The 24,057-nt window shown below is 33.6% G+C and overlaps 1 protein-coding gene and 1 non-coding gene across 2 annotated transcripts; both read left to right on the top strand.

Annotated features, from left to right (window-relative positions):
- Positions 1-12,993: 12,993 nt before the first annotated feature.
- LOC112027384 (21.7 kDa class VI heat shock protein) lies at positions 12,994-14,206 on the top strand. The gene is made up of 2 exons (XM_024060060.2): positions 12,994-13,369; positions 13,764-14,206. The coding sequence occupies exons 1-2, from the start codon at positions 13,063-13,065 to the stop codon at positions 14,054-14,056; spliced, it is 600 nt and encodes a 199-aa protein (XP_023915828.1). The 5' UTR covers positions 12,994-13,062; the 3' UTR covers positions 14,057-14,206.
- Positions 14,207-15,819: 1,613 nt separating this feature from the next.
- TRNAA-AGC (transfer RNA alanine (anticodon AGC)) lies at positions 15,820-15,892 on the top strand. Its single transcript has one exon. It is a non-coding gene; the product is annotated as a tRNA-Ala (tRNA).
- Positions 15,893-24,057: the final 8,165 nt, after the last annotated feature.

Genomic DNA, 24,057 nt, shown 5'->3' with positions numbered 1-24,057 from the left:
AAAATACATATAATGGAGAAAGTGTAAGTGCTTGGGCTGACTTCTGGCTTCCTTCCGGACCACTCAGGCAGCAAGTTGTAGGTCCTCTAACTGATGGGGAAGACAACCTCTCGGCGAAGAGCTTGATTGACAGTATGGAGTGTATCTCATTTGACCTCCCTGACAAAATCTTACAAGAGATTAAAGGTACCCAAGAAGACATCCTAATTTGGGCATTCTCTAAAGATGGCTCCTTTTCCCTAAAATCAGCATATCTTATAGCTAAAGGGTTTAATCTTTTGAACCTTGACACTAGTCCTCATCAATGGGTGTGGAAAGCGCATACATCCCCTAGAATCAAATTTTTTATTTGGCTATGCACTCATCACAGCGTGCCTACTAAGGAAGTTCTTGGTTTAAGAAGGTTAAACTTTGACTTGACGTGTGAGTTATACCGTGAAGGGATAGAGTCCATCATTCATACATTTAGGGATTGTAGGGTGGCTAAAGTCATGTGAAAAGACCTAGGATTTGAGGAGAACAACTTGGATTTTTTTGGATTGAATTTGGTAGAATGGCTTGAGAAGTTTTGTGGGACTTCCATCATCTACCCAAGACCCTGTGTACCATGGAAAATTTTATTTCCTCAAGCAATATGGACAATTTGGCTGCATAGAAATAATGCAATATCTCAGATTGGAAGAGTGGAAGAGGGCACGAGTACTCTTTGCCTAAAAAAGGGAGTGGAGTTCCATTCAATTGTTCCTAATGAACCCAATAAGCCCAGTAGAGTGCAAGTTCAAGTGAAATGGACCAAGCCTACCACAGGTTGGGTGAAACTCAATACATACGAGACTTTGTATGGGAACCCGATCAAGGTGGGTGGGGGTGGTGTTTTGAGAAGCAGCAATGGTGACTGGTTAGGTGGTTTTGCGAGGAAGCTGGGCAGTACATCAAGCACTGTGGCAGAACTTTGGGCACCGAAGGACGAGCTCATCATGGCTAAGCAAATGGGGATTGAAAACATTTGTATTGAAATGGATGCTGAGTTTATTGTACAACTTGTTTCAAGACCTTCAGTGGTCAATCTAACGCTTGAACCTCTCTTAACTGAATGTAGGAACCTGATTCAAACATTCTCTAACTCTTTGGTGGTGCATGTGTTCAGGGAGGCAAATGGCTGTGCTAACCGCCTAGCAAGGATGGGTGCTGAACTTGATGTAATAGATTTTCTTTTTTTGTTTAACCCACCGGATGTGGTGGTTGAGATGCTGGCTAGAGATAAAGCTGATCTTGCTTGTTGTAATAAACTTGTTATTTCTTAGTTAATTCCAAGCATCATTTACCAAAAAAAAAAAGTCTTGTAAAATGCCATTTCTATTAATAAGAGCATTGTGATGAGCTGTTAGCAAAAATTTATTTGTCACCTTTTAGGGGCTTGCCCTTGTCTTCTCTGTTCAATTTTTTTTTTTTTTTTTTTTTTTAAGCCTCTAAAATTACCAAAATAGGGGTTTGGGGTATCTTAGTTATTCTTTAGGTTTAAGGGTATTTTGGTCATTTTTTATGTTTAGGGAGTGTTTTGGTCATTTTTTAGTTTTACGGGGGATTTTGGTAATTTTTTAGGTTTAGGGTGTATTTTTATCGACTTACAGGTTTAAGGGGCTTTTTTGTCATTTTATAGGTTTCGGAGTATTTTGGTCATTTTTTAGGTTTCAAGGATATTTTGGTCATTTTAAGGTTTAGGGGTTATTTTGGTCGTATTTAGGTTTCAGGGGTATATTGGTCATTTTTTAGGTTTCAGGGGGTATTTCAGTTAATTTTTAGGTTTCAAAGGTATATCGATCTTTTTTTAGGTTTAGAGGGTATTTTGGTCATTTTTAGGTTTAGGGGCTATTTTGGTCATTTTTAGGTTTCTAGGTTATTTTGGTCAATTTTTAGATTTCGTGGTTATTTTGGCCATTTTTTAGATTTCGGGAGTATTTTGGTCATTTTTAGTTTTCAAGGTTATTTTGGTCAATTTTTAGCCTTCGAGGTTATTTTGGCCATTTTTAGGTTTCAAATGTATTTTAGTAATTTTTTAGGTTTTTGGAGGTATTTTTGGACATTTTTTGGGTTTAGGGGGTATTTTGGTCATTTATAGGTTTTGGGGATATTTTGGTCATTTTCTGGGTTTCAGGGGTATTTTGGTCTTTTTTTTGTTTGTTTCGGGGGTATTTTGGTCTTTTTTTGGGTTTTAGGGGTATTTTGGTCATTTTTAGGTTTCAAGGGTATTTTGGTCATTTTATGGGTTTCAGAGGTATTTTGGTAATTTTTTGGGTTTTGGAGGTATTTTGGTCATTTTCGGGTTTCAAGGGTATTTTGGTTATTTTTTGGGTTTTAGGGGTATTTTGGTCATTTTTGGGTTTCAGGGGTATTTTGATCATTTTGTAGATTTCGAGATTATTTTGGTAATTTTTAGGTTTCGGGGGTATTTTGGTCATTTTCTAGGTTTTAAGGGTTTTTTGGTCATTTTTTTATGTTTCGAGGGTATTTTGGTCATTTTTTGGATTTTGGAGGGTATTTTGGTAATTTTAAGGTTTTGGAGGTATTTTGGTCATTTTTTGGGTTTTAGGAGTATTTTGGTCATTTTTAGGTTTTGGAGTATTTTGGTCATTTATTTGGATTTTGGGGGTATTTTGGTTATTTTGTAAGTTTCGTGGTTATTTTGGTAATTTTGAGGTTTTGTAGTATTTTGGTCATTTTTTAAGATTTTAGAGTACTTTGGTCATTTACACTTTATGGGCATTTTGGTAATTTTGATAATTTGGTAAGTTGGGGTTTACCCATAATAATTGGATTGGGTTGGGTTTGGGTTAGAAGTAATTAGTTAAATGGGTTTTAATGGGTAAATGAGTTTTATATACCCAAACCAATTATGCCCACCCATTTGACACCCCTAGCCTTAAGCCTCTCTTCTCTTCTCTCCTCACCTGATCTCTCCATCTCTAAATCAAACCCACGACCTCCATGGCCGGAGTTTCAAAGCTCAACACAAGCCAAAAACACTACTGCCATGGCCAAAACTCCATGGTTCAACCAACAGCTGCTGCAGCGAGCCACCACTGAGGTGGCCCCATTTTCCCTTGCCACCCACTCCCTGTGAACAACAACCATCACCACCACAAACTCACCTTAATCACCATCACCACAACTCTGATTTAAAAATAAAAATAAAAAACAACAACAACAACAACCACCACCACCACCACCACCACAAACTCATAACAACAACCACCACCACCACAAAACCCACTTAATCATCACCACCACAAATTGGAAAACCATACAAAACCCATATCAAACACAAACCCATATGAAACCCACAAACCCATGACCCAAAATCAACCACCAACAGATGGGAAACCCACAAAACCCAGCAAGACAGCAACCTAAACCACCACCGCACATGCATGCCGCCATCTATTGCACCACTATCGCACACCTACGATTTGCTCCACAAAAACCAACAGAAATGGCATGATCAACGGCATGACCCACCACCACCACAACAACGTGATCCATGGTGTTGGCATGGAGCTTTAAGAAGAATGAGGAAGAAAGGAAAAAAAAAATGAAAGGGGGAGAGGATAATGGACACTGTGACTAACTTGTGAAGAGGAAATGGAAAAAAGAAAAGGGAGAGAGAAAATATTGTTTAATTAAGTTAGGATAGAATGAATAAAATAGTATTTTTTTTTCTTTAGTTTTTAAGTTATTGACGTGACAGGTCAGGATTGGCTAGCGTAAAACACACCTTTTACACCAATTCCTGACCCAATTTATTCTCAATAAAAATTGGGAAAATGTTTGTACCAAATGTCACCGTGAAGGATAAGTTGGAAATAGTGAACCTAACTGGGATTGGTGGAACTCACAACCTCGAAAAATACCTCGGTTTCCCGATAATCCACAAGGGAAGGAGACACAATAAATTTCAATTTGTTGTGGAAAGAGTCCAAGCCAAATTGGATGGCTGGAAATCCAAATGCCTTTCGCCGACAGGGAGGCTAGTGCTCATTAAGGCAGCGGTGACCTCCATACCCGAGTATATTATGCAGTGTCATAAACTTCCTGTCAAGGTATGTGAAAATACATATAATGGAGAAAGTGTAAGTGCTTGGGCTGACTTCTGGCTTCCTTCCGGACCATTCAGGCAGCAAGTTGTAGGTCCTCTAACTGATGGGGAAGACAAACTCTCGGTGAAGAGCTTGATTGACAGTGTGGAATGTATCTCATTTGACCTCCCTGACAAAATCTTACAAGAGATTAAAGGTATCTCCATTGCAACTAATCCTTCCCAAGAAGACATCCTAATTTGGGCATTCTCTAAAGATGGCTCCTTTTCCCTAAAATCAGCATATCTCATAGCTAAAGGGTTTAATCTTTTGAACCTTGACACTAGTCCTCATCAATGGGTGTGGAAAGCGCATACATCCCCTAGAATCAAATTTTTTTATTTGGCTATGCACTCATCACAGCGTGCCTACTAAGGAAGTCCTTGGTTTAAGAGGGTTAAACCTTGACTTGACGTGTGAGTTATACCGTGAAGGGACAAAGTCCATCATTCATACATTTAGGGACTGTAGGGTGGCTAAAGTCATGTGAAAAGACCTAGGATTTGAGGAGAACAACTTGGATTTTTTTGGATTGAATTTGGTAGAATGGCTTGAGAAGTTTTGTGGGACTTCCATCATCTACCCAAGACCCTGTGTACCATGGAAAATTTTATTTCCTCAAGCAATATGGACAATTTGGCTGCATAGAAATAATGCAATATCTCAGATTGGAAGAGTGGAAGAGGGCACAAGTACTCTTTGCCTAAAAAAGGGAGTGGAGTTCCATGCAATGTTCCTAATGAACTCAATAAGCCCAGTAGAGTGCAAGTTCAAGTGAAATGGACCAAGCCTACCACGGGTTGGGTGAAACTCAATACAGACGAGACTTTGCATGGGAACCCGATCAAGGTGGGTGGAGGTGGTGTTTTGAGAAGCAGCAATGGTGACTGGTTAGGTGGTTTTGCGAGGAAGCTGGGCAGTACATCAAGCACTGTGGCAAAACTTTGGGCACCGAAGGACGAGCTCATCATGGCTAAGCAAATGGGGATTGAAAACATTTGTATTGAAATGGATGCTGAGTTTATTGTACAACTTGTTTCAAGACCTTCAGTGGTCAATCTAACGCTTGAACCTCTCTTAACTGAATGTAGGAACCTGATTCAAACATTCCCTAACTCCTTGGTGGTGCATGTGTTCAGGGAGGCAAATGGCTGTGCTGACCACCTAGCAAGGATGGGTGCTGAACTTGATGTAATAGATTTTCTTTTTTTGTTTAACCCACCGGATGTGGTGGTTGAGATGCTGGCTAAAGACAAAGCTGATCTTGCTTGTTGTAATAAACTTGTTATTTCTTAGTTAATTCCAAGCATCATTTACCAAAAAAAAAAAAGTCTTGTAAAATGCCATTTCTATTAATAAGAGCATTGTGATGAGCTGTTAGCAAAAATTTATTTGTCACCTTTTAGGGGCTTGCCCTTGTCTTCTCTGTTCAATTTTTTTTTTTTTTTTTTAATGATTAGTTATTGGAGTACAAGAGAGATTGAAGAATGAATAATAGAGATTTAAATTACAGATGTCTCTGTTAAAAACACTAGGAGGTGCTTTGTATTACAAAATTCTCAGGCCTTGTTTAGTAACAAGATTGTTTAAACACCACAACACATATTCTGCACACTTTTTCACTCATACATATTTTCACAAAACTTAAATACCGTTATTAGAAATCTCTTACCAAACGGACCCTTAGTTTTTTTTTTTATTTTTTTTTTATTTTTTAATAAGCCAACGGGCCCTTAGTTGTTCAACATGTTTTGATACTATATTATTTTAGCCCAAATTAGAAATAGTACACTCCAATTTTGACATGTTTTTAATCTATTTCTTCAAGTTTTCTTTCTTTATTTCAATATTTTAAGTTCCATTTGATAGTGTAAGGAAAATACTGGGTCTTATGTCGTCCAAATAGGCCATCCATGATAAAAAGGATGGGACGTCCATGAGACAAAAGCATGGAGGATAGGACGAGGTAAATATGCCTAATAACCTTATTCCTCCTATGCTCGTCCCCAATATGAACGTTGTCTGTCCTTAGTAATGGACGGACGAGATTATTGGGCCTTGAGCGTATTGGGCTTTTTGATACTTAAGTCTTCACCAAAGGATCCATCAAAGATCGGTTGTGTCGTTACGAACCTAACCCTTTGCCAACCGTCATGGAGCACAGGTCCCAATGAAGTAACTTCCATGGCAGTTAGGGAAGTTATCTTCGAACCTTCTGAATTCCTTAACAATAGAAACAGTTATTTATCAAGTAATCACTCCGTGATCAATATATAAACGCTTCCAAATGAAATGGTAAGAGGGTGAGACATTTTTCTTGAGAACTTTCAATAACATTTCCTTCTTACGGTGAATATCCACTAACTTTATCATCAGAGGATTCTTGACCGACCTCCACCGGTCCCCTCTGATTCTATTTGATTTTACAGGACTCAGCCCTCAAGGTCATCAACGCCTGGAGGTTTTCAGCCCACTGATTTCCTTGTTATCTATCACCATTCATTTTCAATGTAGTCATTTCATTAAATTTTTGCACCATTAAATCCATTAAAACAACCTCATTTTGAAAAGTGAAAAATACTAAAATTAACCATGAGATTGGATGGAACTAAACCAAAAGATTAAAATAAAAGGACTGGAAAAGGGGAAAAAAATCCCCTAAAAGGATTGATCTTTTTTTTTTCTTTTTTAAGTCAAATTTAAGAGTAATTATACAATACTCTAGGAGCAATGCTCTCTTCTTCTTCTTCTTTTTCACATAATAGTGAGTTTCATTATGAAATTCATGGTAAAACTTACTATTAATGCGAAGAGAGAATATTACTCCTATGGTGTTGAATAACTTTCCCAAGGTTAGAATGTATTATATAATTCATAATTTAGCCTACTTAATTTCATTCCCTAATTTAATTAAAATGAATATATATATATATATATATATATATATATATATTTCTTTTTCTTTTTCTTTTTGCACAGCACATATATTCTATATTAGTTTAGAATAACACTTTCGGAACTACCATCAAATTGAAAATTGATTATTTTTATGTTTAATTCTTTAAGGAACATTCCCTGTATGATGTGATCACGTGCCTACCATTATTTTTTTTTTTACATGTGCCTACCATGTTATTGTAGTCCTCGTCAACATATCTTATGTTAACTTAATTATACCTTCAGTTAATTTTCTTTTTTAATTGCTTGAAGAAAAAAGAGATTTATAGGTGTGGTCACTGTTTCCGCACTACTTAAAAAGTTAAAAATTAAACTCTCACAATTCGTTTTGATGTGGAACTATTTGAGCACTAATGGAACTTGTTACTACTTGAAACCCACAACTCTCAGACTTGTAGGTATGATGGATCAAAACAACCTCTTGCTACTAAATCACCTCCTCAGGTGGTATGCAATTTGCATTCAGATATTTGGTGCATTGAATGGGCATCCATAGGATGTGCTTAATTCATGCAACCTTAAAGTAGTTAAAGTTGCGGATCATAACTTCCTTTAAAGATCACAATCAAGTCTTTATAGGGTTGGATTAAAAAAAAAAAAAAAAAAAGGACTTTGGGGTTTGGGCTACTCATGCTTACTAAGAGCAAGGGCGGAGCCAGGGGTGGGCGTGAGGGGGCAAGTGCCCCCCGACCTCCCCAAAAACTCTTATATAATGTACTTATAAAGCATTTTGCTTCCTGACAAAATTTTTCTATCTCAACTTTGCCCCTAACATAAATAAGAAGACTTCTCTGCTTCTAAAAGAAAGCAATCTAATGTCCTATATAAGTACATAGCACATTTTCATCTTTTTCCAATGAAAACAAAGTTCAATGGCCCCCACATAAGACTAAAAGTATTGTCCTTTTGACAAGTTTCCAAATTACTAAGAGTAAATTATGAATTTACACAATTTTTTCACAACAAATTTCACAATTGTCAGAGCAATACTATATAATATATACAATATTTCTCATAATAAATTTCACAATTGTTGAACATTCAATTTTCATTTACACCCACCACTTACACTACTTTATTGTCTACTAGTTATATAATTCCCAATGTCAACTTGTGAAAATACCAACTCTCCTCTTGGTGGGTTCTACATAATCATTATTTTTTATATAAAAAAAAAAATTGTCTACTTATATTCATATATAGCACTAAAACCATAGCCTCCACTCTTTTTCTTATTTTTTAGTTTTTAATTTTTTTTTTCAATCTTGGTTTTTGCTATAATCCATATTTTAACTGCTTAAAATAATAGAGAAAATATGTTGAATTCAACATTATTTTTTAATAGCATTGAAGGTAGTGAGGATACAAAATTGCTAGTACATTGTTATACTATTAACACTTTTACAATAATTTATTTTAAGAAATAAAATTGATTGTTTAAACTCTATTTATTTAGATTAATCTCCAAATTACATTAATATATATTTGTGTATTTAGTTTGCTATTAATATCAATTAATTTTTTTTAGATTAATTTTGCTTTCAACATTGCCCCCCTAAATTGAATTCCTGGCTTCATCATTTACTAAGAGCATCCTTTGTGTAACAAGAAGGCTTAAAGAAGAAGGTGCACATAAAATGCTTGACGTCATTTTCAGAGATAATCCCAATTCTAAAGGGTGTTAGAGACCACGCTTATGGCCTGTTTGGATGGAAGGGAGAAGGAGGGAGAGTGGAGGGGAGTAAAGTAGTGTTGGTTAAAAATAAGTTAATTTTGTGCTAAATCTACTCTACTCTACTCCCTCTCCCTTCCCTTCAATCCAAACGGACCATTAATGACCCTTACCCATTGTGATAGGAAAAATAAATAATTTCATAGTCAAAATTAACCATAATGAATGCCTGTTATTCATATCATAATTAACAATAATTTCATAATTAGATAAAAAAAAAAATAAAAAAACGTCAAAGAGAGAAAAAATCATATACAAAAAATAAAAGAGAAATAATCATATTTTGTTAAATTATAAATTAGATTATTCCTTTGAAATCGAAAGTGTGGAAATCAATTGAGTGATCCAAACTCTCTCTCTCGTAAATTTAATTATTTTTTTTGGTGTATGGCATTAGAAATCACTAGAATGTTAATGAACCAGCTCTTTCTATAAGGTGCTCCAACACGCAATAAAGCACAAAAAGAAGAAATGAATGAGTCACTTTGCTACTTGGTTAAAGGGTATTGATTCTCTCACACTCATTTTACACATCATTAATTTCACATTTTAAACATGAACACTAATAAAAAAATAAAAATAAAATGTGTACACCAATGAATATAAAACAATATTTTTCTGTGCCTTGAAATGTGTCTAGCTGCAATTGTATCATATTCAGCAAAAAAACAGCTGCAATTGTATCATAGACAAACATTTACAAGTCTTGATGGACTGGGCTCAAATCTAATGATTTCTGATGATGCCGAAAATATCAACAGTGAGTTGCACAATGCTCGTACCCTCGAAACGACACCTGCACAGAAAAAAAAAAAGAGGACCTAATAGAGAGCACCGGTGTGGTGCCGGCCAAATACCCTCCGAAGGTCAAGTTAGAAAGAATGCTCACAACTCTAGAGTGCTAGAGAGGGTTAATTATGCGTACCTTGGCTTATGAGGGTATTGGGGCTTTTATAGTGGCTTGGAGTTGACATCCCTTCCTTGACGCGGAAGTCTTTTCCTTATAGGACTCTTCTTGTAGAATCCTAAACGTGATGAATAAGTCTCCTCCTTACGCGGAAGATTTTTACCAAGTATACAAGATTTCCGGAGTCCTACTAGCGCAAGGACTCTATTTTAAATTATAAATTAGATTATTCCTTTGAAATCGAAAGTGTGGAAATCAATTGAGTGATCCAAACTCTCTCTCTCGTAAATTTAATTATTTTTTTTGGTGTATGGCATTAGAAATCACTAGAATGTTAATGAACCAGCTCTTTCTATAAGGTGCTCCAACACGCAATAAAGCACAAAAAGAAGAAATGAATGAGTCACTTTGCTACTTGGTTAGAGGGTATTGATTCTCTCACACTCGTTATACACGTCATTAATTTCACATTTTAAACATGAACACTAATAAAAAATAAAAATAAAATGTGTACACCAATGAATATAAAACAATATTTTTCTGTGCCTTGAAATGTGTCTAGCTGCAATTGTATCATTTTCAGCAAAAAAACAGCTGCAATTGTATCATAGACTAACATTTACAAGTCTTGATGGACTGGGCTCAAATCTAATGATTTCGTACAATTGTGATTTCAGTCTTTTGACCCATCTATTCATGTGTGTCAATTTTTTTTTTACTATCTAGAATACTAGTATAAATCGACTAGAAAAAAGAAATTTGGGACGAGTTATTTATTGTCAAAAATTTGTCAAACTATGATTGTTCGCTTGACAATACTTGGACAAAATGAGTTTCTGGCCTTTTTGGACAAATTATATAGAGAAATGTCTCTCTTTTAAAACTCGATTTTTGATAAATTGAGTTAAAAAAAAAAAAATCTGAAACCCTATAGTAACGTTTTAAGGAGCTTATAGTGACCTTTTAGGACCTATAGTGACATTTTTTAACTCGACTTCAAAGAAATCGAGTTATAGGTAAAAAAACGCCACTATAGGTTGATTTCATTGCCTATAACTCGATTTCAATGAAGTTGAGTTAAAAAACATCACTATAGGTCATTAAAATATCACTATAGGCTTCTTAAAAACGCCACTATAGGGCCTAACTCGATTTATCAAAAATCGAGTTTTAAAAGAGGGGCATTTTCCTATATAATTTGCTCCCAAAAGGGCAGAAACCCATTTTGTCCGACAATACTTCAAGAACATAATTTCCATGAGCAACCCAATTGCCATGAAACACTAAGAACTTTCAATTCTTGTATATCTTGTATATTTGAGAATTGCTAATATGATATATAATTAAATTTATCTATTCACTTTTTCTTTCTTAAAAATAACTATATATAGTTAATATTTATTTTTACACAAATAATATGCTTATTAATGTTCAAGGGTAATTTTTTTTCTTTTAAAAATTATCCATAATCGCCAAATCATTAATTCTTTAGCTACTGAATAATATGTATATAAGATCATTTTAAACAATTAAAATTTCAATTCTAAGTATATAGATGTCTATCTCTCAAGAATTTTAACTATTGTGAGTTAAACTCTAAAAATATGTGCAAATTGTTTTTTTTTTCCCCCCTTTATTCTTTACCTGATTTGGTTCAATAAGGCTAAAGTGAGAGTCCTAAAATAAAGAAGAAGAAAAAAATCATCAACTTTTATTCCCAACTGCTAAATGCATGAACTTTATTTGATATATGTGGACAAAGAGATTACCTTATCCTCTCCATTCAGTGGCTGAATCTTAATCTATATATGGGTTAGTAATGGTGAGATTGGCAGTGCATGATGAGCCCTTATCTTTTAGGATAATTTTCTCTCAATTTTTAATTGGGAACACACCTTCATAGCCATACTCCACTATCCAAAGTGGTCGCAGAATTCTCTCATAGCCATAAATTCAAACATCTATCAAGCATATACTAATCCTGCTTTTGTAAAAAGTAGTCCTCCAGAGATGCCTCTACAATATGCATTGCAATGCATAAAGCTTCATTTCCAGTAGTCAAAAAAATGGTTGCCACTAAAACAGACTTTATATTAAAAGTATGTATGTAAAGCTTGAGAAGGTGCAATGTGACACTAGGCACCCAGCACATTTTAAAGATTCCTTTCACACGGCTCTGTGTGATGGAGTTTTTTTTCTTTTAATAATTTTTTTATTCATTTCATTTCCTTTAATTTTGCAATTGCATTGAGAAGGACTTGCAAATCAAAGGATGGAATTGTTCCTAAAAAAAAATTGAGATCAACAATTATTGTACTAAAGCATTCTAAATTAATTCACAAAGGAACATGGCCTGAACTTATTATAGAGTTTTTGACACAGTGGAATCACATCCTGTAATTTTTTGTACTTCTACCTAAGGATATGGAAAATCTAAAATTTGAAAGGAATCTGCTTCCCCTTTGAAAATTTTAAGCTATTTAGTCAAGTGCAATCCTTAGAGGTTAAGGCAGCTCATCATGACTTGGCAGTTTCTTAATGTGTAACAAATATTCCATTGGACTACTATACAGTATACAATCCAAAACATCCTATTAGTTTATCATAGGCACAGACTTCATGTTAGTAATGAGACAAGATATTTCCTAGATTTTCACACCCACACACAAAATAATAGCTTTGCCCACAAAATTCACTCAAGCTTTTAGATCGACTAATCTGAAAAAGAACAACATGAGTTGGCTATTTAACGGACTTAGAATGCCAGGACTGTCTGGCTCAACCAGTGGCACCTTGAAGTATTCTTCTGGATATTTTGGCAAAAGCTTCATACGACCAAATTGGTTAGCTTATAATAGTGGAAGCAGTGCCTTGAATCTTATCTCCTAAACTGTGTCATCTGTGAACTGAGGTTAAGGAATTTGAAATTTTTCTTTAATTATAATGAGTAATCAAAATTATGCGGACAGCTAACCCTGATGTTGATGATTCTATAGATTCTGAATGAGTGATTATCAGAGTCACGTGTTAGAATGAGCTTTGTTTAATGCAAGTTCCATTTTGCCACATCCTCCATGCTAGACCAAGTAATTTGCCATGGCCCATAGGTCACTTTTACATGGCATCTTTGCATGCCTAATCTCTACCATCATTTCATCTTAACAATGAGCAATTTCTAGAAAAGAAATATTCCTAATAGCTTTACAGCACTCTTAATATTCTTTTGGAATTTGTCCACTGCTTTTTCCAAAAGGCTCCTTTCCCACTATAAGAGGAGAAAAACTTCAACACTCTCTCCACCAATTCTCAAAATTATAATTTTCTAATCTTCAATGGCAAGTCGCAAACAGCTTGAAGTTCATTCAGGAGATCAAACTCCACAGAAATGGTGTATCTCATTAGGAGAAGAAGTCTTCAAAAGATTCATCTTTCAGGGCAGTCCAACAGTGCATAAGGTCTTCAATGAAGGTTCACTTTTCAGTCCACTCTTGTTTGGAAAATTCTTTGATCCTTCAGATGCTTTCCCTCTATGGGAGTTTGAGTCAGATGTCTTGTTATCTAATCTCCGGAGCTCCGGCCAAAGCACTGTTGATTGGTCTCAGACAGATCAAGATTATGTACTAAAAGCAGAACTACCAGGTAAGTAAGAGTCCTTTGTACTGTTCAATATCATATGGCTGTGTCATTTAATTTCTAAACTAAAGTTGATTTTAATGTTCATGAACCAAGGGGACAGCTACTATATATGAAGTTATCAGACTGCAAGATATAAACCTAAGGAGTAGAGGCAATATTCCTTAACTCAAAGGTAAATCTTCTGGAACAAAGGGGACCCTGGTTTCTAAATTTTTTTATAATAATATTGGGTTCCATTTTAAGGAATGAGAAGAGAATAGGTTTATTCATGATCCATCCATATGAGTTGGGGGATAAGGCCAAAACTCCATAGGTTTAGTCTAGAAAAGGCTGTACTTTTAACTAGGGTGGTGAAATGAATTGCAGTGACACTAGTGTTCATTATATGTTAAAACAGGAGTTGGGAATAATGTTCAAGTCTGTGTTGAAAAGGGGAAGGTTGTTGAAATTAGTGGGCAATGGAAGCAGCAAAGGGAGTCCAAGACAAAGGACTGGAGAAGTGGCCACTGGTGGGAATATGGGTATGTTCGGAGGATTGAGCTGCCAGAAGATGCAGATTGGAGAAGGATAGAGGCATCTGTGAGTAATGACATACTCATAGAAGTTAGAATTCCCAAGAACCTTATGGTTGGTGATGCTTCTCAAGGAAATGATGCGGCTAGGAAAGATTCTGAAGTTGGTGGAAGTTAAGATATGTAAAGCAGACTGCTTAGGACTGTTTAATTTGGACTATCTTCCTTGCAGTCAAGTTACATGACATAAACTGTATGAGTATATATATTTATAGATTGTACCAAAACATTTTATATTTCTGGTACCAATCGCTTCTTCTAAACCCAATACGAGTGGAGTTTTTGTGTGCTGGTACAACCTTTTAAAATACAATAGGTCTAGAAAAACAACATTTTTCGTAACGGTTAACATGATTTATTGTGATTAGTGCATAATAAAGATAATGTCAGTAATAGATATAGGTGAAAGTGATGTTACTATAATTACAACAAACCATATCAGCTATTATGAAAAATGTTGTGTTCCTAGCATTACTCTTTAAAATAAGGATGTGAATAATGAAGAATTTAAAATGCATGAAACAACTTAAAATGGATCAAGATGTATTGATGTTTTTTGTTGAACACACAACATATTTATAAATTATCAATCATGCATTTTATGTAACCATATGGAAGTTGTAGTAGTAATTAACTAAGTACTTCAAGAAACAACAGTAATTATCACAAGAATAAGCAACAATATTAGTTACTTAGAACTTGGAAATCGTACTTCATAACATTATCCAGTACTCTAGGCAACATGCATCTTGATGATAAAAAAGCAACAATGGGATTCTGGCATGAAACCCAAGACAAGTACAATTATCAGAGAAGTAGTCAAACCATCTACTCATTGACATGATTTAGATGAGTTAATCATGTTTGTCACATCCGCTTTCACAAAATGGGTATTGATAATGATAATAATGTCTTCCCATAATTTTGCTTACTGATACCTAAAAAATAGAACTAAATAAACAGAGAGTGTGAAGTTTGCTTATAGTCAATGGAGGCCCAAGTACAAAATTGTTCCTTCAGTGTAAGAAATATATTGGATGGAAACGCAGTACTGGTGAATGCAAAACATCCGCATAAACTTTGGAGTACTTTAATGTCAACTCTTTAAGTATAACGGATATGCAATAAGGCTAGGTATTGTTCAAGCTAGATGTCATGTAACCCTTGAATTCATAGGAAAAATTGTTCTTTCACACTCACGATACCTATATGCAATGTCCATATTTTCATACAAGGTGTTCATATTTTTCAAGAATGTCCAGAATTATGACATCATGTGTACAAATAGTGTCTACTTAACTCATCATAATATTCCCATTATAAATTAGGGGCCAACTAAAATCAAGGAAATAAAACCTTCACTGTTAGGGGCTAAATCCCTCTATTGGCTACAAAAAAACTCACGAAGAAGTGAACACAGTAAGACCAAGCCATTCACACCAATCAAATGGGCTAAATCCCTTCCTTCACAGCTATCTCCACAGCATCAAGCACGATTTGTCCTTCATGTCCAAGTCATAGCCTGTTCCTTAGTTGCTCAACTTCAAACCTATCAAAACTGACATGCGATGATAAGTTGATTACCCTTTGAATGTTTTACTCCTTGCACAAACATGTGAAATAGTGACTCGAGCATAATAAGTAATTATAAAAGGCCCTCAAGTAGCCCATCATGTCTACTTCGCATTTGTAGTGGATTGATTGAATCATTCAAACACAAAGGGAGAAAATATTGGAAAGAATAAGGTACCTAATCAAGTATTGGCCCAATATCAGGTTCAGTGTTCACGGGTTTGGTTCTATTCTATAGTTCGTTAACAGGTGGTATATTAGCCATAATATTTTATAGTACTAATTATAATTATGTATGGGTAAAATCAAGGGGATGTAGCTCAGATGGTAGAGCGCTCGCTTAGCATGCGAGAGGTACGGGGATCGATACCCCGCATCTCCACGTTTTTTCTTTTTTGAGAAAGGCATCTCCACGTTTTTTTATTGTTTAAGTTTTTGAGTTCACGACATGGGCCTTTGGAGTGGGTCAACTGAATGGAGGTCCGGCCCCGATAAACAAATGGAATCCATGTAATAGAGTACTATAAAATGTTTTTGCCTTGTCCATGTATTGAATTGTTTTTGTGGCTTTTTAATGACAAACAACACAAGATCACAACTGGTTCAATGGAATAAAAATGCATTGTGACTTGTGAGATCCATAAATTGTTCAAGATGTTTGTTTTTTAAACAAAAGAAAATTTAAGACTGTAAAATGGAAATTTAGGTTCTCATTTCAAATTAGGGATTCTAACCAAATTGGACAATGGACAGAATCAAGGAATATCATAGTTAAATAATTGAAATATCTCTTTCCTTTTCTAACCAAAAAAAAAAAAAAAAAAAGAGTTCTTTTATAGCTATAACAAAATCTTTTAACATTTCACAAAAGTTGAGATGCCAGTCTATTATAAGTCAAAATAAAATTATATTGGGATTCATCACAACTCAAAACAATGATAACTGTGAAATGTTAGGAGATTTTTTTGTGTCTCTAGATTTTTTGATTTAAAAAAAATACGAAAAGAAGAATATATCCTTCTATTCCATTTTGATGCTTTATTAACTTCCCAACACAAAAGTACCATTACTCGGCATTTTGATCTATAGATTTTTTTTTTTTTTTTTTGTTTTATGAAAGTGATGTAGGACACAATTTACTATTTAATTATTGTAATTTAATATTTTTGGTATTTTTATGTAAAAAACGTTATTTTAGGTTTAGGTGAATTTATTTCCTTGTTTTTAGGTGCATTTAATGCTTTTTAGGTCAAATTTGATTCTTGTTATGGTTATGTATCAATTAGGAGTTATTTTATATTATATTTTCTTGTCTGTTAAGTTTTAAAGAGCTCTTAAATAGGTCTTTATGTCTGTAAACGTAATTTCAGACTTGTGTCTATTGTGTTCTCTGGTGGATTCTAGACCTATCACCTTGTGGATTCAAGGAACCTCTCGTGGATTCGAGGTTTACTACCCAGGAACTACCAGTTTAGTTTCTGTTCTATCAAGAGAGTATCGTGTGTGCTTTCTTCAGGCTTCCGCGACATCAGTTGGTATCAGAGCCTTGACTTACCCTGGTCTGATTGCTAACCGACGAGACAGTAACCACCATCATAACAACGATGAATAACTTAGCGAGTATTACGTGACATATAACAAGCACTCACAAATATCTATGCTAGGATGGCACCGTTGAAGAATGGAAACAATAGGGATAACTGTAGCGGAGACATAACTCTCGAGCAACCTATTGGTAAGCAAATTTCATATAGACCTTATAAGAAAATTGCAAGTTTTAATGGTTATTTTTTAAAAGAAGATTTTCTTGATTGGTTACTTGATCTAGAGGATTTATTTGACTATGAGAATATTTGTTATGAGAGAAAAGTTGGGTTTGCTTTGTATAAACTTAGTAAGTATGCCTTATGTTGGTGGGAACGAGTATAATCTGATAGAATTTGACAAGGTAAAGACAAAATTTGATCATGGCCAGGGATGAAAAAGATGCTTGCTATCAATTTTATCCTTTGGATTGTGAAGAAATCTTGTCGTATACAATACAAGATTATTATTGGCCAAGAAGTTCATACTTGAATTATTTTGAAGAGCCAAATATTCCACCGTTAAAGGAAGAATTACATGTTAAAGAAAAAACCGTTCTTGAAATTGTGAAGAAATCTTGTCGTATACAATACAAGATTATTATTGGCCAAGAAGTTCATACTTGAATTATTTTGAAGAGCCAAATATTCCACCGTTAAAGGAAGAATTACATGTTAAAGAAAAAACCGTTCTTGAAGAATATGGAGAAGTCAAAGAAGAAAGTATAGATATTTCTGAGGAAATTAATGAAGGCTTTGTTATAAAAGAAGAACTTGAAATCAAGATTGTGGAGGAGATTAATGAAGACCCCATTATAGAGAGATCTTGAGGTTGAGATAGTAGAGACTATTAAAGAAGAAATTATAGAGGAAGTTGTCAATGATCTCGATGAAATCAAGTTAGATGATTGCAACATTCAAACTCTTATTATTTTTTTGGGAGACACCGAAACAAAGTTTATTGATTTTATTGGGTGGAAAGATTTGATTTGATCATTGACTCTTATTTGGTGAATATTGTCAATTACATGAACATCAAGGGAGAAGAATTTCAAGTTGCCCAATTAATGACTTTCAAGTCTGGCAAGAAGACAAAGAAGATGAAGTGTTCAAGGTATTTGTTCTCTTGGCATGAGAGATTTTAGATTTCAAAGATGAACTCGAGGACGAGTTTGTTTCAAGTGGAGGGGTTTGATGTAGGACACAATTTTCTATTTAATTATTGTAATTTAATATTTTTGGTATTTTTATGTAAAAAAAACGTTATTTTAGGTTTAGGTGAATTTATTTCCTTGTTTTTAGGTGTATTTAATGCTTTTTAGGTCAAATTTGATTCCTGTTATGGTTAGGTATCAATTAGGAGTTATTTTAGATTATATTTTCTTGTCTGTCAAGTTTTAAGGAGCTCTTAACTAGGCCCCTAAGTCTGTAAACGTTTTTCATAGTTTATTATCAATAAAATTTCAGACTTGTGTCTATTGTATTCTTTGGTGGATTCCAGACCTATCACCTTGTGGATTCAAGGAACCCCTTGTAGATTCAAGGTTCACTACCCAGGAACTAACAGTTTAGTTTCTGTTCTATCAAGAGAGCATTGTGTGTGCTTTCTTTAGGCTTCCGCGACATCAGAAAGGATGGGATAAGAGGTTTAAGAAATTTTTTATACATGAAGCCCCAGGTTGGTATGCTCAGGATAATTTATTAAACTCTCAAACGTCCAAATGACAACTATTTTAAGAAAATCTGAGAGTCATGCCACTACATTGTCCGGTTCAACAAACCTCAACTAAGTCAAATAATTAAGCTTAATCAACTTCCTACATAAGTGCATGTTTTTTAATCTCTTCGGCCCTCGACGGTTAGCAATCTAATTAAGATTCATAATTTTAATGTTGTTATTCCATACTTCTATAAACATTTTCTTTTGGCTTTATCTTATTATCTACTACTTTCATCATTCAAATTGAGAATAAAGAAAAGTCACCAAATGATTGATCATAAGTTTAAAATGTCCCCAATCAAGAGGGTGGTTTGAATCTTCACATTGTTCTCTGACATATATAACGAGAACTGTCATAAGTACTTAAATAAAGAGAAGTATTTCTTTATCCTAAAAACCAAGAATTCATCCTTTAAAGTAAGCATCAACCATTGCTGGCCCAATATGTTTTACATGTGCCTGTATTCTGAGTGTTATATAATGGTGGAATATGGTGATTGTGGCTGCCCGTGAATATAGTAAAATGGCCATTGAATTAGTCCAAGTTTGAAAACCTTTTGAATAAGCCATACAAATGTCCTGGAAAATATGCTTTGAATATTTTGCATGCCATGACAGTTGCTCCTATAAGCTTGGGAGTCCCAGTACGTACTAGACAGTTATTGTGGTCAACCCTGTTGGTCCTGTCCGGTTCTCAAAAGCATTAGATTCCACAGCTCTCAAATAGTGCCATGTGCCTAACTACGGTTTTTGTGATCCCATTAAGCTAGTAAGGCTAAAGTAATCAAAGTTCAACCATGCAAATTGTCTACTCCAAAAAAGAAAAAAAAAAGAAAGTAAATTGTGTTGCTTTGATTTATTCTTCCTTTTTTTGAAAATGAGAGAGAGAGAGAGAGAGGTAGACTCATGCCTCAATTATTTATGTAGAGATCAATCAGTTGCACCAACAAATTCAACCACAATTGGTATTTGTTAATTTGGTATATGTCTAATCAATTATCGGTACCGGATCACTAGAATAGTATTATCTTAATAGTCAAAAGAATAATTATAAGAGTGTCGGATAAACCAAAATTGATTGGTGCCTCCTACAATTAGCTGATCAAACTTTATACCATAACTTACAACTTACAACTCTTTTGCTATTAGACCAAAATTAAACATGAGGATTTATAAATTCCATTCATGAAAAAAAGAAGGTTTTGAATGATCATGGTAGTTGCAGGCTGACAATTTTTATTTTTAGTGACTTATTGACTCACATGTTTGAATATATATATATTCAGATCATAAAAAACAAATAATTAGTTATTACTCATCACACCTAACTGTTTGTTCTTATAATTATAAGATTGTAATTGCTCTTTATTTGCCTCCATGTACATGTATTAGCTAGAAGAAAAGGAACTTTCATCATGATTACGATAAGTCATAAAGGAGCACTAGACATTGCTTGTCAAAGCAGTAAGTTCAATTAAATGCCACTAAATTCATATCTAGAGTTGAATGCTACGAACTTACCAAGTTACATTGCACAAGCCACCAAAACTGTCAAAAATTTTGACTCATAATTTTTTGTCACTTGCACCGACAAACAGTGTTGCATTTTCTTTCAGCAGTTTCTGATTAGCTATCAGAAAAGGCAAGCTATGAACATCAAGACTGACACAGAATTTTGGCCTTTATTCCTTTAGTAAAGAAGGCTAAGGTGTTGCTTAAGCTGGAAAGTGATATATCAAATCTATGATATATCACCATGAAATTATATTTTTAAATATTATCTCATCAACAAGTTTAGCATAAAACGATATAAAGAGGGAAAGTCAATTTGGGCAATGGGTAAAGAACAAGGTTCCAAAAAGGATTAGATATAATTAGATAAAGACAGTTGAGATTGCAGCCCAGTACCAAGAATTGAATGGTAATACCAACAACTAGTACCATGTGAGATAGATACTTCCACTCTTTCCAAGTTTGTTACCTTACCAAAGAGTGTGTGAGAGGTCCCAAAAGTTTCATGGGAAAGTAAAGATGAAAATTCTTGGCTCCCATCTAACGCAAAGAGAAAGTATATTTGTTTAATCCCAAGCTGGTGTGAAAGTTTAGGGACCAATATACATGAATCTATAACTACACAAATGAATAATGGGAATCTTTGGTTTGGTACGGCAAAAGAGAGAGGATACTCCATGAGTGGCTCTTTTATAGGGATGCTTATAGCTTAGCTTGTCTTTAAGGTGAAGGCATTTGGTGACAATGTAAGACATTTTGTTAGGTTCTAACATTTTTCTTTGTATTGGGATTTACTCACTACTAACTGCAGCTGTGATCAAAGGTCTTCACTATGACCAATTAGAATGATGCTTGAGAAAACAACAATGCCTGAGCTTGTATGGGACACAATCAATCACTTTATCACCTAAGATGATATTATGGTCATTTAGAAATCTAGTACATTTTCTTTTAAGATGAAAAATAATTTCAATCAAACAAATCATAAACATAAGAGGTTATTGTTTGGGGCAGCCCTATCACCTATGTACAAATTATTGATATAATGGAGCCACAATTTGGAGTACAAAACTGTACATTGGTCAAGTTCGACAATTGTACGTAGCTGGAAAAATTTTAAAAATAAAATAAATAACGACCAAGACTGCAGAGCGACCTCGATTCTCAACATAATTGATTTTTTTTTTTTTCATAAAGATGTTTTTATTCATTTTTTAATCAAAAGAATTATTTTTATCTTCTCATTGTTTCACATATTTTTTTATTGTTTATTGCATAATTATTTGTTATCCGCATGAAAAGAATAACTCAGTTTGGTTAGAGGTTGGTGTAGTTTCGGTTGTGGTTGATACAATTTGGTTCCATGCATAATAATTAAATAAAAGAGGATATTAAAAAAATAAACGAGGATATTTTAAATTATTTTTTTATCACCAACATACATATAATTGTGAATTTTTTAATATAAAATTTAGGTGTGAATACAGTGTCAAGTCCATTTATTTAATAATCAAGGTGTATATAATACAAGCTTCTCATTAAAGCTTCTTTAATTTTTTTTATTTTTTATTTTAAAAAGATCTTTTTTTTTAACAATGTCAAAATTTAAGGGAGGTGGGGGGAATTACAAACTTGATTTAAAAAAAAATTTATTTACGAAAGACAACTAATTTCTTACAATAAAGAAATTATTGGAGCTCTTTGTTTCATTTTTTTTTTTTTTGGGTATAGTAGGAAAAATACAATTTAATAGGAAACATTTTAAGTGAATGACGAAAAAAAGTTGATAAAGAGAAAAACATTTTCCATTTGTAAGAGCGAATTTTTTTTTTTTTTTTTTTTGAAAAGGCCCATTTGGTAGAGCATTTTAGTAACATGTTTTCAGTTTTTAAACAACATTACAAGCATTTTCCTACACCTTTTCACGTACACATATTTTCAAAATATACAAACAACTTTACTCAAATTACTCTACCAAACGGGCACTCAAAAATAAACCCCACACCTCAAAAACTCTCCCATTGAAAACCTATCACTATTTGCTCTATCTCTTTTTTATTAACCGACTGTTGACCAATTGTTGATCAACGTTGATTGATTAGTAGCTTTTGCATTTATTTATTTTGTATACATTTTTAATTTTGAGATTGTTTTCCTATTTGAGGCTCACAAATGACGAAAAAGATAGAAAATATTTTACTATAGGTTCTATTTTCGTGAATGAAAATTTTGTTTATATAATTATTTAAAATTATAGAAAACACTAATGATTGTCTTCTTTTTTTGACCGATGATTATCTTCTTAAGTCAACATAGTAAAGAATATTTTTTTAAACTCATTTTCAGGGTCTTAACCAGAGGTTGAAAAAACCAAGTCAGTTATTTTTAATATATATATATATATATATATATTCTTAGAATATAGAAAAACATTTTCCATTTGTAAGAGCGATTTTTTTTTTTTTTTTTGAAAGACCCATTTGGTAGAGCATTTTAGTAACATGTTTTCAGTTTTTAAATAATATTACAAGCATTTTCACACACCTTTTCACGTACACATATTTTTAAAATATACAAACAATATTAATCAAATTACTCTATTAAACAGGCACTCAAAAATAAACCCCACACCTCAAAAACTCTCCCATTGAAAACCTATCACTATTTGCTCTATCTCTTTTTTATTAACCGACTGTTGACCAATTGTTGATCAACGTTGATTGATTAGTAGCTTTTGCATTTATTTATTTTGTATACATTTTTAATTTTGAGTTTGTTTTCCTATTTGAGGCTCACAAATGACGAAAAAGATAGAAAATATTTTACTATAGGTTCTATTTTCGTGAATGAAAATTTTGTTTATATAATTATTTAAAATTATAGAAAACACTAATGATTCTCTTCTTTTTTTGACCGATGATTATCTTCTTAAGTCAACATAGTAAAGAATATTTTTTTAAAACTCATTTTCAGGGTCTTAACCAGAGGTTGAAAAAACCAAGTCAGTTATTTTTAATATATATATATATATATATATTCTTAGAATAGTTCAGAAAAGCAAGTTATTTTCAACAAAAAACAAAAAGTGAATTACACAATAAAATTTTTTCAATGCACATGAAAAGTTCTTAATAGCCTCAAGGCTTGGTGATCTAGTTGTTCTTAAGCTTAATGTGATCCATGCCATCTTGAGTTCAAGTCTCTTAAGTAATGCGGTAAGACACTTCAATGATTCTTGCCAATAATTATATATTGTGCAGGGGCAAAAAACCATATGAATAATAATATGAGATTATTCAGCTACTCAAAACTCATAAGTATTAGACACCCATCTTTATGAAAGTACTCTTATAGACTCATTAATCTGAGATATGACATAAATCCCAAATGCTTTGAGTTCAAATCCATCATACTATTGATCTAGGGGTTTTCAAGATGTTTTATGATACGAAGTGATAAAATATGATGATAAAAAGTAATTATAAGGAGCAAACACAATAAGTTAATGGTGTGTTTGGGAAGTGCATTTGCGCTTTCCACATTTGTGTTTTGCGTGTTTTCAGCCTTTTTTTTTTAGGCTAGTGCTTAATGCACTGTTCATGAGATATAAACAGTGTAATCAGGCCAATGAACAGTAAATTCATTAATAAATAGTAAACAAAATATTTTTTTATTATTTTTAATTTTTAATTTTCAATAAAATAAGTAGTATCTAAATGTATACTAAAACTC

The sequence above is a fragment of the Quercus suber genome, unplaced genomic scaffold (genome assembly GCF_002906115.3).
Source record: "Quercus suber isolate HL8 unplaced genomic scaffold, Cork oak 2.0 scaffold_165, whole genome shotgun sequence".
NCBI classification, from domain to species: domain Eukaryota; kingdom Viridiplantae; phylum Streptophyta; class Magnoliopsida; order Fagales; family Fagaceae; genus Quercus; species Quercus suber.
This window is presented reverse-complemented; position numbering and strand designations above follow the sequence as displayed.

What these genes read in the sequence shown, in the direction of transcription:
- LOC112027384 (XM_024060060.2), top strand. Translation starts at nt 13,063, where the DNA reads ATGGCAAGTCGCAAACAGCTTGAAGTTCATTCAGGAGATCAAACTCCA. An exon ending in ACTAAAAGCAGAACTACCAG is followed by an intron (nt 13,370 to 13,763) that starts GTAAGTAAGAGT and finishes ATGTTAAAACAG; the next exon opens with GAGTTGGGAATAATGTTCAA.